Source organism: Haematobia irritans, chromosome 4 (genome assembly GCF_050003625.1).
Source record: "Haematobia irritans isolate KBUSLIRL chromosome 4, ASM5000362v1, whole genome shotgun sequence".
Classification (NCBI taxonomy): domain Eukaryota; kingdom Metazoa; phylum Arthropoda; class Insecta; order Diptera; family Muscidae; genus Haematobia; species Haematobia irritans.
This window is the reverse complement of record NC_134400.1, coordinates 203201588-203217404: the sequence shown is the minus strand read 5'-3', so window position 1 is coordinate 203217404 and position 15817 is coordinate 203201588. Positions and strand designations below refer to the sequence as shown.

Below are 15817 nucleotides of genomic sequence, written 5' to 3'. Positions count from 1 at the left end.
ATTGAGTTAATTTGTCTGCTTTATATTGAAATGTTTTAATAAAGTAACCACGAAAATTTCAACGCGAAAAGCGAACATAGTACTTACCTTTAGCCGCTAAAATCGCCATTTTTTCACGATTACTTTTCTTTAATAATACTTTTTAAGGAATACAAACTTTGTGAAAACTTGCTTTGGGCTATTCCCCATCAAGTTATAATAAAATATGCAACAAATATGTATAATTTTATGCCGGTTTTTACTGATTTAGTTTTCACTTTAGTGAAAAAACTTGAACTTAATACCCACCTTTATGTTGAGAAAATCGCGTTCACAACAAAAACAGTAAAATTCCAATAGTTTCTCGAATGTAATCCTCAAATTGAAATTCATCGCCACTCAAAAATTTCTCAAACAGTTTTCAATGTGAGACAAACTAAACATTAATATTATGCTAGATGGCAAAGTAATAACGGCGATTGTTACAATGTTGTCTACTACACGTTAACGTGCACACAATACGCCAAAATCTAAAGACTTGAGAACAAGAAATAAAAAAAATGAAGAAAATGATTTTATTCAAATTTTAAGACCGCTAAAATAGCCATTTTCACGGTTACCTTTCAACAACAATTGGAATAGTTTATTTCTTTTAAAAAGAATTATTAAAGAAAAGTAGCCGTAATATAGTGCCTGGTTTTATGTATTCAAAATTTAGATTTTCTTTAATTTTCGTATTTGGACAACTAATCCCATCTAAAATCTAAATCTGATCTGGATACTTTTAACCCCTTACGGCTTGGTTACACGGTTGCCACTCGTGCCAGAAATCATCTCCTAAACTTTGAAGAAAATCTTGCATCAAATCTACCAAATTTAAAAAAAATCGTGTTCGTAGTCTTTGATCAAATTTTTGTGGTTGGAATGAATAAATGACCCATCAACGACATTTTTATGGGGATAAAAATTTAAATTTTATAGAAAATAAAAATAAAAAAATTATTTCTATATAAGATTTTCCAAAAATTTTAGTTCTATAAAAAATGTTGTCAACATTTTATTTCTTTTGGAAATTTTGCCAAAACTTTATTTCTTTATAGAAAAATTTGCAAAAATTTTATTTCTTTAGAAAATTTTGACATAATTTTATTTCTATAGAAAAATTTGTGAAAATTTTATTTATAGAAAATTTTATTTCTATAGAAAGTTTTGCCAAAATTTTATTTCTATAGACAATTTTGCCAAACTTTTATTTCTATAAAAATTTTTGTCAAATTATTATTTCCATAGAATATTTTACCAAAATTTCAGTACTAAACTCAGCAGACAAAAACTGCGGTTATTAGACATTAGACTTCATTATACCCACCACCATAGAATGGTGACGGGGGTATAATGAGTTTGTCATTCCGTTTGTAACACATCGCAATATCTATTTCCGATTATAAAAAGTATATATATATTCATGATCAGGGAGAAATTCTAAGACGATATAAGCATGTCCGTCTGTCTGTTGTAATCACGCTACAGCCTTTAATAATGGCGCTATCGTCCTGAAATTTGGCACAGGTTCGTCTTTTGTTTGCAGGCAGGTCAAGTTCGAAGATGGGCTATATCGGTCCAAGTTTTGATATAGTCCCCATATAAACCGACCTCCCGATTTGGGTCTTGGGTAGAGGTGTGCGCGTGACACGAAATTTTCGTGACACGCGTGATTCACGCGTGAGTCACGTGATTCGTGAATGAAATTTTGACCAAATCACGTGAATGTGCGTGAATGGGACTGAACAAAAATGTGTCGTGCGTGATCGTGCGTGAACATCAAATTCTGTTCGTGAATGTGCGTGAGTAAATTTTTTTCAAAATCACGCTCACGACAAAATTCACGTTCAGGAAAAAATTCACATTCACGAACAATTCACGCTCACGACAAAATTCACGCTCACGAAGAAATTCACGTTCACGAAGAAATTCACATTCACGAAAACTTCACACTCACATTCACGTTCACGAAAAAATTCACGTTCACGAAAAATTCACGCTCACGAGAAAATTCACGCTCACGAAGAAACTCACATTCACGAAAAATTCACGCTCACGATGAAATTCACGTTCTTCTTGTGCAAAATGTTAAGCAAAGTGGGGTAAAACTCTGGCTTCTGGGGCCATATAAGTTCATATCGGGCGAAAGCTATATATGGGAGCTATATCTAAATCTGAACCGATTTCAACCAAATTTGGCACGCATAGTTACAATGCTAATTCTACTCCCTATGCAAAATTTCAACTAAATCGGAGCAAAAAATTGGCCTCTGTGGGAAAATAAGTGTAAATCGGGCGAAAGCTATATATGGGAGCTATATCTAAATCTGAACCGATTTGGCTGATATTTGGCAAGTTTTTCGAGACTCATAAAATATTCGGATGTACGGAATTTGAGGAAGATCGGTTGATATACAAGCCAATTATGACCAGATGGGTGAAAAATATATATGGCAGCTATATCTAAATCTGAACCGATTTTTTCCAAAATCAATAGGGATCGTCTTTGAGCCGAAACAGGACCCTATACCAAATTTTAGGACAATCGGACTAAAACTGCGAGCTGTACTTTGCACACAAAAATACACCAACAGACAGACAGACGGACAGACAGACAGACATCGCTAAATCGACTCAGAATTTAATTCTAAGACGATCGGTATACTAAACGATGGGTCTCAGACTTTTCCTTCTTGGCGTTACATACAAATACACAAACTTATTATACCCTGTACCACAGTAGTGGTGAAGGGTATAATAATGATTGAACATTTTTACATTTTTAAATTGAAAACATACTTCCAAATAAAAAATTAATAATATTCGGAAATAATTGGTTTCATTGGTTCATTAAATTTTGGCTTAGATGTAAAAAAAATAATTCTATATAGTATAATTATAATATATGTAATTATAATATAATAAAAAATAAAATAAGTAAACAATAACACTATAAATCATTGATTGCCTCAATTAAAAATTAATTAAGTTTTTCGGCCAAAATCAATCCAAATTTTAATTGAATTTATATTTTGATTTGATTAAAATGTTAATTGTATCTGTTAACTTTTTAATTGAGTACGTTTTCAACTTCAGATTTTTAATTAGAAATATTTTGGCGAATTTGTGTGGGTGGCTCATTTGTATCACGAGCGAGAGTGAGTAAGTTTTTAAGTTCGTACTCATTCGTGAATTACATTTTTTCGTTTGTTTTGTAAGTATAATAGTCGTGAACGTGCGTGAGTTGCATTTTACATCGTGAGCGTGCGTGAATAGTTTTTTTATGAATCGTGAGTGTGTGGAAGTACGTTTCATTGTTCGTGAACGTGCGTGAGTAGTTTTTTTTCGAATCGTGAGTGTGCGTGAATAAGTTTGTTGTTCGTGAACGTGCGTGAGTTGATATATCCCGTCGTGAGCGTGCGGTAGTCACTATTCTGCAATCGTGAGTGTTTATCTTTGCAGGATTTTGGTTCGTGAACGTGAGTGAGCGTGAATCAATAAAAACCTTCGTGCGTGAATGTTACGAATTCATTCGTGAGCGTGCGTGAGTGTGAGCAATTCCAAAACGGGCGTGCGTGATCGTGCGTGAATGTTACGAATTCATTCGTGAGCGTGCGTGAGTGTGAGCAATTCAAAAACGGGCGTGCGTGATCGTGCGTGAATTAGAGGTGTGCGCGTGACACGAAATTTTCGTGACACGCGTGATTCACGCGTGAGTCACGTGATTCGTGAATGAAATTTTGACCAAATCACGTGAATGTGCGTGAATGGGACTGAACAAAAATGTGTCGTGCGTGATCGTGCGTGAACATCAAATTCTGTTCGTGAATGTGCGTGAGTAAATTTTTTTCAAAATCACGCTCACGACAAAATTCACGTTCAGGAAAAAATTCACATTCACGAACAATTCACGCTCACGACAAAATTCACGCTCACGAAGAAATTCACGTTCACGAAGAAATTCACATTCACGAAAACTTCACACTCACATTCACGTTCACGAAAAAATTCACGTTCACGAAAAATTCACGCTCACGAGAAAATTCACGCTCACGAAGAAACTCACATTCACGAAAAATTCACGCTCACGATGAAATTCACGTTCTTCTTGTGCAAAATGTTAAGCAAAGTGGGGTAAAACTCTGGCTTCTGGGGCCATATAAGTTCATATCGGGCGAAAGCTATATATGGGAGCTATATCTAAATCTGAACCGATTTCAACCAAATTTGGCACGCATAGTTACAATGCTAATTCTACTCCCTATGCAAAATTTCAACTAAATCGGAGCAAAAAATTGGCCTCTGTGGGAAAATAAGTGTAAATCGGGCGAAAGCTATATATGGGAGCTATATCTAAATCTGAACCGATTTGGCTGATATTTGGCAAGTTTTTCGAGACTCATAAAATATTCGGATGTACGGAATTTGAGGAAGATCGGTTGATATACAAGCCAATTATGACCAGATGGGTGAAAAATATATATGGCAGCTATATCTAAATCTGAACCGATTTTTTCCAAAATCAATAGGGATCGTCTTTGAGCCGAAACAGGACCCTATACCAAATTTTAGGACAATCGGACTAAAACTGCGAGCTGTACTTTGCACACAAAAATACACCAACAGACAGACAGACGGACAGACAGACAGACATCGCTAAATCGACTCAGAATTTAATTCTAAGACGATCGGTATACTAAACGATGGGTCTCAGACTTTTCCTTCTTGGCGTTACATACAAATACACAAACTTATTATACCCTGTACCACAGTAGTGGTGAAGGGTATAATAATGATTGAACATTTTTACATTTTTAAATTGAAAACATACTTCCAAATAAAAAATTAATAATATTCGGAAATAATTGGTTTCATTGGTTCATTAAATTTTGGCTTAGATGTAAAAAAAATAATTCTATATAGTATAATTATAATATATGTAATTATAATATAATAAAAAATAAAATAAGTAAACAATAACACTATAAATCATTGATTGCCTCAATTAAAAATTAATTAAGTTTTTCGGCCAAAATCAATCCAAATTTTAATTGAATTTATATTTTGATTTGATTAAAATGTTAATTGTATCTGTTAACTTTTTAATTGAGTACGTTTTCAACTTCAGATTTTTAATTAGAAATATTTTGGCGAATTTGTGTGGGTGGCTCATTTGTATCACGAGCGAGAGTGAGTAAGTTTTTAAGTTCGTACTCATTCGTGAATTACATTTTTTCGTTTGTTTTGTAAGTATAATAGTCGTGAACGTGCGTGAGTTGCATTTTACATCGTGAGCGTGCGTGAATAGTTTTTTTATGAATCGTGAGTGTGTGGAAGTACGTTTCATTGTTCGTGAACGTGCGTGAGTAGTTTTTTTTCGAATCGTGAGTGTGCGTGAATAAGTTTGTTGTTCGTGAACGTGCGTGAGTTGATATATCCCGTCGTGAGCGTGCGGTAGTCACTATTCTGCAATCGTGAGTGTTTATCTTTGCAGGATTTTGGTTCGTGAACGTGAGTGAGCGTGAATCAATAAAAACCTTCGTGCGTGAATGTTACGAATTCATTCGTGAGCGTGCGTGAGTGTGAGCAATTCCAAAACGGGCGTGCGTGATCGTGCGTGAATGTTACGAATTCATTCGTGAGCGTGCGTGAGTGTGAGCAATTCAAAAACGGGCGTGCGTGATCGTGCGTGAATGTTACGAATTCATTCGTGAGCGTGCGTGAGTGTGAGCAATTCTAAAACAGGCGTGCGTGATCGTGCGTGAATGACATTTTGAATTTGTGAGCGTGCGTGAGCGTGCGTGAAAACTCCCTCACGCGCACACCTCTAGCGTGAATGTTACGAATTCATTCGTGAGCGTGCGTGAGTGTGAGCAATTCTAAAACAGGCGTGCGTGATCGTGCGTGAATGACATTTTGAATTTGTGAGCGTGCGTGAGCGTGCGTGAAAACTCCCTCACGCGCACACCTCTAGTCTTGGGCTTATAAAAGCTGTAGTTTTTATCCAATTAGCCTGAAATTGGAAATCTAGAGGTATTTTAGGACCATCAAAAAGTGTACCGAAAATGGTGACTATCGGTCCATGTTTTGGTGTAGCCCCCATATGGACCGATTTCCCGATTCTTCTTGGTTCTTGGACATCTAGAAAGTGTATTTTCTATTCGATTTGCCTGAAATTGGAAATCTATATGTATTCTAGGACCATAAAGAGATACGCAGAAAATGAGGTGCATCGGTCCATGTTTTGATATAGCCCCCATATAGACCGATCTCCCGATTTTACTTCTTGGACTTCCAAGAATCCGTAGTTTTAATCCAATTTACCTGAAATTTGAAATCTAGAGGTACTCTAGGACCCTTAAGACGTGTACCGAAAATGGTGAGTACCGGTCTATGTTTTTATATAGCCACCATATGACCGATCTCCCGATTTTGCTTCTTGTTCTTCTAGAATCCGAAATTTTTACCCAATTCGCCTCAAATCGGACCGATCTCTCTATTTTATTTCTTGGGCTTCTAGAATCCGTAGTTTTTATCCAATTTGTCTGAAATTTGAAAGCTAGAGGTATTCTAGAATCATAAAAACGTGTGTCGAAAATGGTGAGTGTCGGTCCATGTTTTGATATAGCCCCCATATAGACGGATCTCCCGATTTTACTTCTTGGGCTTAGAGAATCCGTAGTTTTTACCAAATTTGCTTGTAATTGGAAATCTAGAGGTATTCTAGGAAAATTGTGATTATCGGTCCATGTTTTGATATAGCCCCCATATAGACCGATCTCCCGATTTTATTTCTTGGGCTTCTAGAATCCGTAGTTTTTATCCAATTTGTCTGAAATTGGAAATCTAGAGGTATTCAAGAACCATAAAGGGGTGTGCCGAATATATTGAGTATCGGTACAGTTTTTGATATAGCCCCCTTATAAATCGGCCCTCCGATTTGGGGTCTAGATTCTAGAACTACAAATAAATGTGCTGAATACTGTGTGTATCCTTCCATGTTTTGGAAGGGTTTCTAGAAATTGTAGTTTTTATCCAATTTGCCACAAATTGAAAATATACTGGCATTTTAGACCCATAACAAAGTGTATATGATTTAGTTTTATCGGTCCATTTGGTGAGGCCTCCATATAGACCGATTTCACTTATTGAGGGTATAGAAGGCGCACTGATCATGAAAATTGCTTGAAACTGAATGCAAAATTTCCAGATTTTACTTCTCGTTGTCATTTAAATAATTGGGATGAAAATCCACAGATTGTAGATTTCAAATCAAGGCGTTATTTCATCATTTTCTTGCACACTTACAAGATATGTTTATGATTCCTCTAAAACTCAAACAAAAAATGGTTCTTATAAATTCAGAATCTGATCTAGTCTTCATAGGTAAAATCTTTACATTTATCTGTGGGAAGCGTACTGGTTGAACTGTTCTGCTTGGGAATATATCTGTCATCAAACCCCCCTGAAATTTTCACAGAAACTGTTATATTTGATTCATGGTGGTGGGTATTTAAGATTCGGCCCGGCCGAACTTACTATTGTATATACTTGTTTTGTAAATAAATAGTTCTAAATTATTCTACGAAAAGATGTTGAAACACTTACCAATCCTCGCATTCCATAAAAAATAAGGCTGTTCATTACATTTTTTTTGTTTAATGATAATGGTAATAGTATATTTTAATAATAATTATGTATATCTATGTCTGTAGTTTTAAAGATTTACGATTTCTGTCAAACAATGCGAGTCTAATGCGTACTGTTAACAGTTTATTCACAGATTATTAACTTCTTTTGTAGTTTATTTTGTTTTCCTATGATTTTTTGATTAGCATATACATTTAACTATATAATTTGAATGAAATAATGAAAATATGAGCGTTAATGTAAATCCTAATGTGGCGGCAATCACTCGGCAAAATAATAATAATAATATTAAATTGAAAACAGAAAAAAAAACTATTAACAAATAAGGCCATCCATTGGAACTCTATGGATTTGGATAAATTGAAATATATCTAGCGAAAAGTAATTGGTTCCCCGGTTTACTGTTGCTTCTTCATTTTGGCCATGTATCCACATTGAGGAAATCATCATTTTGCAGTCATACATTCAAATCGGACATCATTTTGCGAAAATCATTTAACGATCCATACGTATCGAAATGTCCATCTATAGTATTGCCTCTATTATCACGTGAGTTATTTGAAATATTTGCTGTGGGTCTGGGAAGATTTAAAGGCACGGGTAATAGTTCTGGCATTACAGAGTGGTGGGTAATAAGAGCTCTTAGTGATGAAAATTCCTTGGTGAAACCCTGCAAAAAGAAAATATTAAAAATATTTTTTTTTATAAGTCAACTTCCAAAATCCACTTTAACGAGATTTCAATTCTTATAAGTAGCGGAAAATTTGATATAACCTTTCGAAAATGTCAAAATAAAATTTTGACAAAATTTTCTATAGAAATAAAATTTTGACAATATTTTCTATAGAAATAAAATTTTGACAAAATTTTCTATACAAATAAAATTTAGACAAAATTTTCTATACAAATAAAATTTTTTATTTTTCTCCCAATTTTGGTAGATTATTTTTGGTAACCGTGCTTATAACTTACAAAATTGGCAAAATTTTCTGTAGAAATAAAATTTTGACAAAATTTTTTATAGAAATAAAATTTTGCCAACATTTTCTATGGAAATAAAATTTTGACAAAATTTTCTATAGAAATAAAATTTTGACAATATTTTCTATAGAAATAAAATTTTGTCAAAATTTTCTATACAAATAAAATTTTTTATTTTTCTCCCAATTTTGGTAGATTATTTTTGGCAACCGTGCTTATAACTTACAAAATTGGAAAAATTGTCTGTAGAAATAAAATTTTGACAAAATTTTCTATAGAAATAAAATGTTGACAAAATTTTCTATAGAAATAAAATTTTGATAAAATTTTCTATAGAAATAAAATTTTGACAAAATTTTCTATAGAAATAAAATTTTGACAAAATTTTCTTTAAAATAAAATTTTGACAAAATTTTCTATAGAAATAAAATTTCGACAAAATTTTCGATAGAAATAAAATTTTGACAAAATTATTTATAGAAATAACATTTTCACAAATTTTTCGATAGAAATAAAATCTTGGGAAATTTTTCTTTAAAATAAAATTTTGACAAAATTTTCTATAGAAATAAAATTTTGACAGAATTTTCTATAGAAAAAAATTGACAAAATTTTCTATAGAAATAAAATTTCGACAAAATTTTCTATAGAAATAAAATTTGCAAAAAAATGCAATTGCAGTTGCAATACCCAACCTTTTCCAGTACCATCATGGTTGTGAGCTATCTTGTGATTATAAATATGGTCCTTTCGAACATCTTTTCACATTTCCATGGTAATGCTTCAATAATTTACCTTAATTTTATAACCATTTGGTGTCTTCAAGATCAAATAATGGGCCACTTTTGGAGCTGGTGGAGGTACACGTAGTGATAATGCAAAACAACCGGGTTTTGTATTGCTTTGTCGAACTAAAAATGATCCAGGACTTTGTTTGGACAACACCTCTAATGATATCTCACGTGGTAGGCCAGCCTGAAACCATGGTGCTCCCTTCAATTCGTTCTCTTCAGCCGTCGTTAGACCTTCATAACGTAAAGTTCCATTTGGAGATATTATCTTTGGACTGGAATTGGCTTTTGAAGAAAAATGAATAAATGAATAATTCTCAAATGTATATATAATATTTTCTCTCCAACTTATATAATATTTTCTCTCCAACTTACCACTACAAGTTTTCCTTAGAAATGATTTTTGATAACCAAATTCATTAGTTTGTTCGGGAAAACATTGATTACTCTTCAAATCCGTTAATGACTGTCGACAGGAATCACCAAACCGGGTTGATATGAATTTATCCGGATCACATATAGCTTCGTTGACATAACCATCAGAGAAATTATGAGTTGTATAGGTGTTGAGGGCAGTTGGCGTTGTGGGATGAACCAGTGGTCGACTATCTTCGGTCGATCGTTTCAATCCAATACCCATTGTAAGGCGTTTTACCTAGAAAGGAAAAATAACTGTATGATAAATTAAAATAAACAAAATAAAAATAAAGTTTCCTATATGTGTAAAGGTTTACCAATATTGATCTTCACCACGGAGTGATTTGTTTCCTAGGGTATATCTACTGTGAAAAGTCCCGCAGTGAAGGTTACACTGAAAAAACAGTGAACCCACCAGGAAGAAAAATTTCGGTTAATTTTAGAAAATTTTGAATATTTTTAGAAAATTTTAACTAAACAGTATAACAAACGCTGGCATCACCCCGATGTCATAAAAATAAGTAAATATTTTTCGACAAATTCAAGAAAATTTATTAGACTTAATTAGTTTTTTTCACTTGTTAAAGAAAATTTTGTAGTTTGAAGGAAAAAATTGGAGTTCAAAATTGCAAGAATGTCTTTAGTGACATACGAAGTTCATGATGAACGCATTTGTAGTAAAATTTACAAATTTAAAGAAATATTGAACTATTTTGTGGAAGACACGAATTTAGTTAATCTTTATCCTTCATTTGTGTACATTTTTTTCCTCGGTTTTAGTTAATTTAACTAACGTACACAAAAAATTATTAGAGTAGAAGAAACTTTCTCCAAACATAATAATTCCATGAACTAAAATAAAGTTAAATTGGCTTTAGTGAAATAGAGAGTTCACTTTTTTTTGAGTGTAGGAACACGGTTGTCACAGTTGGTAGAATTTTATCAAAAATGATAGATTTTTTTACTGTTTGGCAGAATGGTAGAATTCATGATGTTTTGGTACATTTTGCAAAAAATATTTTTTTAGAAATAAAAATGTTCAGAAAATTTTCTGTAGAAATAAAATTTTGAGTAAGTTTTCAAAATTTTGTATAGAAATAAAATTTTCTATAGAAATAAAATTTTGACTAAATTTTCTATAGAAATAAAAATTTGACAAAAATTTCTGTAGAAATAAAATTTGGACAAAATTTTCTATAGAAATAAAATATTGACAAATTTTCTATAGAAAAAAAATTTTTGACAAAATTTTTTATATAAATAAAATATTGACAAATTTTCCATAATAATAATATTTTGATAAAATTTTTTATAGAAATAAAATGTTGACAATATTTTCTATAGAAATTAAGTTGTGGCAAAATGTTCTATAGAAATAAAATTTTGAAAAACGTTTTTATAAAAATAAAATTTTTGGCAAAAAATTTAAAAATTTAAAATTTTGACAAAAATTTTGGAAAACGTTTTTATAAAAATAAAATGTTGGCAAACATTTTCTATGGAAATAACATTTTGACAAAATTTTCTATATAAATAAAAATTTGACAACATTTTCTATAGAAATAAAATTTTGAAAAACGTTTTTATAAAAATTAAATTTTTGCCAAAAAATTAAATTTTTGCCAAAAAATTTATAGAAATAAAATTTTGACGAAATTTTCTATAGAAATAAAATTTTGAGAAAATTTTCTATAGAAATAAAATTTTGAGAAATTTTCTATAGAAATAAAATTTTGGCAAAATTTTCTATAGAAATAAAATGTTGACAATATTTTCTATAGAAATAAAATTTTGATAAAATTTTCTATAGAAATACAATTTTGACAAAATTTTCTATAGAAATAAAATTTTGAGAAAACTTTCTATAGAAATAAAAATTTTAAAAAATTTTCTATAGAAAAAAAATTTTGTCAAAATTTTCTATAGAAATAAAATTTTGACAAAATTTTCTATAGAAATAAAATTTTGACAAAATTTTATGTAGAAATAAAATTTTGACAAAATTTTCTATAGAAATAAAATTTTGATAAAATTTTCTATAGAAATAAAATTTTGAGAAATTTTCTATAGAAAAAGTTTTGGCAAAATTTTCTATAGAAATAAAATTTTGGCAAAATTTTCTATAGAAATAAAATTTTGACAAAATATTCTATAGAAATAAAATTTTGGCAAAATTTCTATAGAAATAAAATTTTGAAAAAACTTTTTATAGAAACTATTTTTATGTTAGCCTGATATCAATGCAGGCTGGTTCAATGTCCAAATCATTTAAACTAGAAATTATTATAATATTTATTCGAGCTTATTGGACAGGAAGATTAAGGGAATTGACATCATTAAGTTACTGAAAAGAAAATACCAGATACCCATCTCGCAAGCCTGACTATACATATATGTTTCAGTGTTGGCCACTAAACATTTCCATAGTCTTTAGCGAGATCTGGCCGGGTGAGATGATTCAATTTGGTTCTTTTATGTTAATTTCTTATGAAATTTACATACGAGTATTATTCTTCCCAAATTTATAATAATAATAATTATATATTATAAGAATTTCTACTTTTTATAGAAATAAAAATTTTAAAAAATTGTCTTAGAAATAAAATTTTCTATAGAAATAAAATTTTGACAAAATTTTCTATAGAAATAAAATTTTGACAAAATTTTCTGTAGAAATAAAATTTTGACAAAATTTTCTATAGAAATAAAATTTTGACAAAATTTTCTGTAGAAATAAAATTTGACAAAATTTTCTGTGGAAATAAAATTTTGACAAGATTTTCTATAGAAATAAAATTTTGACAAAATTTTCTGTAGAAATAAAATTTGTTCTGCTGGTAGTTGTTTGATAATATTTTCTCCAAATTTTGGTAGATGATTTTTGGCTCGAGTGGCAACCGTTGTTAGGAGACACTTCGATCTTGTTGAAACCACTGTTTCCCATAAGTTAGAAAATTACCTAATTTTCATACCCGAGAGGGATTTTTTTATGTGCCTGATGCAATGATTAGCATGTTGGCTTGTCATACTGAGGGTCACGGGTTCAAACTCAATTTCGAAGCTTCTCTAAGTTATTTCACCGTAATTCGGACTTGGCTATAAAATGAAGGTCACCTTGACATTGAACTAAATATGGAATCGGGCAAAGCACTCATTGATAAAAAAAAGTTCACCAGTTATGGTACCACGATGGATTGAATAGTCGAAGATAGCCTAAAATAACGTGAGGCCATCATATCTAACCTAACAACCATGTCCGATCACAACGATAGCACGGACAATATGGCTTTGAGAGTATTCGAACATAAACATGGTATCGGACAGCACTCAGTGAGAAGGTCATCACTGTGGTATCACAATTGAATGACCCTGAAATGACGGGTTTCCCTACACCTAAGTTAATGACTGAGAGTAAATAATCCGCTACTGAACAACTTTTTGGTGTTTGACCGAAACTACGATTGAACCGATGACTCTTTTTACGCTCTCCTCGCTGTGAACCTGAAAAATTTACCATGTAGACATTTAACCACGGCCCACACTCCATGATTCTAAAATTGCCCACTCAAGATACAATGTCGATGCCTTCCGGACGAGGTGCTAGAGAATGATGATCGTTTCAAATGTATTTGGTATTGAAATCACCACATGGACCGTCCGCACTCACTACCATATATAGACAATACTAAAAAGGGGTTTCTTACACGCAACGGCTCCAGAGGAGAATATGCTTGCATCAATTAACACAAACTGTGCTCAAGCTGCAGCAAAGTCAACATTAACTTAAGAATTATAACCTCAGATGCTAGTACTTCAACTGGTCCTAGTACTTTGGCATGACAAGAATTGCCAGAGAGATATCTGCGGAATAGGTTCATGGTTGGTTCTTTCTTTTTTTTATTAAGTATTTCAATTAAATATGTATGTAGTTCTAGTTCGTAAGGATGAATATTTTAAACAATAGTCGTTAGTATCTTACTCAGTGCATTTAGACGTTTCCTTTTATTTCGGAGAAGTCTTTCACAATAACACTGAATAAGTCTATTCCAATCGATATGATGGAAATATAGTATTTATTATTACATAGAGTAAGGAGAGAATTGCCTTCTTTATATCATATATTCAACTTTCCGATGCTTCATGAGTTCTCTAATCTTAAAGCCTCTGGGGGGGATACCACATACTCAAACACTTTCTCTTGTAACACAACAAAAACTACTTTTCCTCGATGTCCTGTATAATCTATGCCCAGAATAATTACTGCTTTCCGTTCATACAATTTGCCTATGCAAATAAAACCTATACAATACAATAGCACTCAGCATTCTACCTCGTTCCCATTACTCTCTATCCAGAATGAAGACAATAGAAGTTTTCCATGAAATGGTACATTTGCAATCCGGAATATGTATCTCGGTCAAAAGCTAACAATTCCGTTGTGCTGTAAATAAGTGCAGAGTATCCCCATACTACTCTTCATTGCTTTCCGGCACACCAAGCAACAATGGAGTCGTCGAACTTTCGTGTAATTGTAAAGTTTTCCTAAAGAGGTGGAAATTTTGCATCCATCAAATCACTGCATTCCTCTTTGGCATAGGAAATGCACATTCGTTGGGGTTGAAGTTGCCTCGTCATACAACAAAAATTACAATAAATATTTAAGTTACAATATTTACATATGCATACCAAGAGAACAGTGTATGTTTTATATCGAAAGGCCAAGTCATAGTAAGGTGGTTATGTGGGGGCGGAGAACATAAATCCAATGATGATATATTTAAGAGGTTTATGTGTTCTTAAGTATCGATAGATTTAAAATTGCTCAATAACTGTGCCGGTCTGCTGCAAGTCCATTAGTTTGATTGAAAGTATTCAGCACATGTATAAAATGTCTCAAGAACTATGTCCTGAAATGCAAATATGCAAAGATGTTTTACACCGTACACCGTAGAAATTTTGGTCGGAATGTATGGCATCCTCTGGCACCCGATGGTTTCAACTGATAGACCTGAGGCTGCCGCTTCGGTATATCTCGAGAAGCCTTTCCCGTTTGATTCTGTCCGACATAAAATAAATTGCTTAACTTGATTTTGTTCCATCTCTCATAACCAAATGCCATAATGTTTGGTTTGGATGTAGTGAAATCGGTAAGTTTACTTTCGGAAGACTGTTCTGGTTCGACATCTTTTGGGGTTACTGTCATACACGTAGTCTTCATAATGTCCGACCCTGCCGCCGACCTGAATAAAAATACTATCAAATATCACATTAGGCGGGAGCCACCGCGGTGCAATGGTTAGCATGCCCGCCTTGCATCCAAACGGTCATGGTTTAAATCCCAGTTCCAACCAAACATCAACAAGTTTTTCAGCGATGGATTATCGTCTCTCAGTAATGCTGGTGACGGCTATAAAAGGGAGGTCATTAAGCTCAAAAATAGAATCGGGTAGCACTCAGTGATAAGAGACAAGTTCACACCAGTGGTATCACAATGGACTGAATAGTCTATCTGCCACTATACCTAACCTAACCTATCACATTAGGCGTGGTGAATCACGATTGCCAGCATTCTACCAAAAATGGTAGATTTTTTACTATTTGGTAGATTGGAAGAATTCTTGATGTTTTGGTAAATTTTGAAATGTTTGCCTCTCCAACTAAGTGGTAGTCCATAAATTTTCTATAGAAATAAAATGTTGACAAAATTTTTTATAGAAATAAAATTTTGACAAAAAAAATTTACAAAACTATAAAAATAAAATTTTGACAAAATTTTCTATAGAAATAAAATTTTGACAAATTTTTCTATAGAAATAAAATTTTGAAAAAAATTCCTATAGAAATAAAAAGTTGACAAAATTTTCTATAGAAATAAAATTTTGACAAAATTTTCTATAGAAATAAAATTTTGACAAAATTTTCTATAGAAATAAAATTTTGACAAAATTTTCTATAGA

At 32.2% G+C, this 15817-nt stretch overlaps 1 protein-coding gene across 10 annotated transcripts in view; it reads right to left on the bottom strand.

Moving 5' to 3' along the window:
- Nucleotides 1-7664: 7664 nt before the first annotated feature.
- LOC142234428 (EGFR adapter protein-like) overlaps nucleotides 7665-15817 on the bottom strand; it is a 33388-nt gene continuing 25235 nt past the window's right edge. For all 10 annotated transcript variants that reach the window (XM_075305553.1, XM_075305554.1, XM_075305560.1 and 7 more), the window contains 3 exons: nucleotides 9819-10098; nucleotides 9448-9728; nucleotides 7665-8341 (listed from right to left, as the gene is read on the bottom strand). In XM_075305553.1, the coding sequence (XP_075161668.1) occupies nucleotides 8129-8341; nucleotides 9448-9728; nucleotides 9819-10098 (774 nt within the window). In that variant the 3' untranslated portion in view covers nucleotides 7665-8128. The remainder of the gene's footprint in view (nucleotides 8342-9447; nucleotides 9729-9818; nucleotides 10099-15817) is intronic.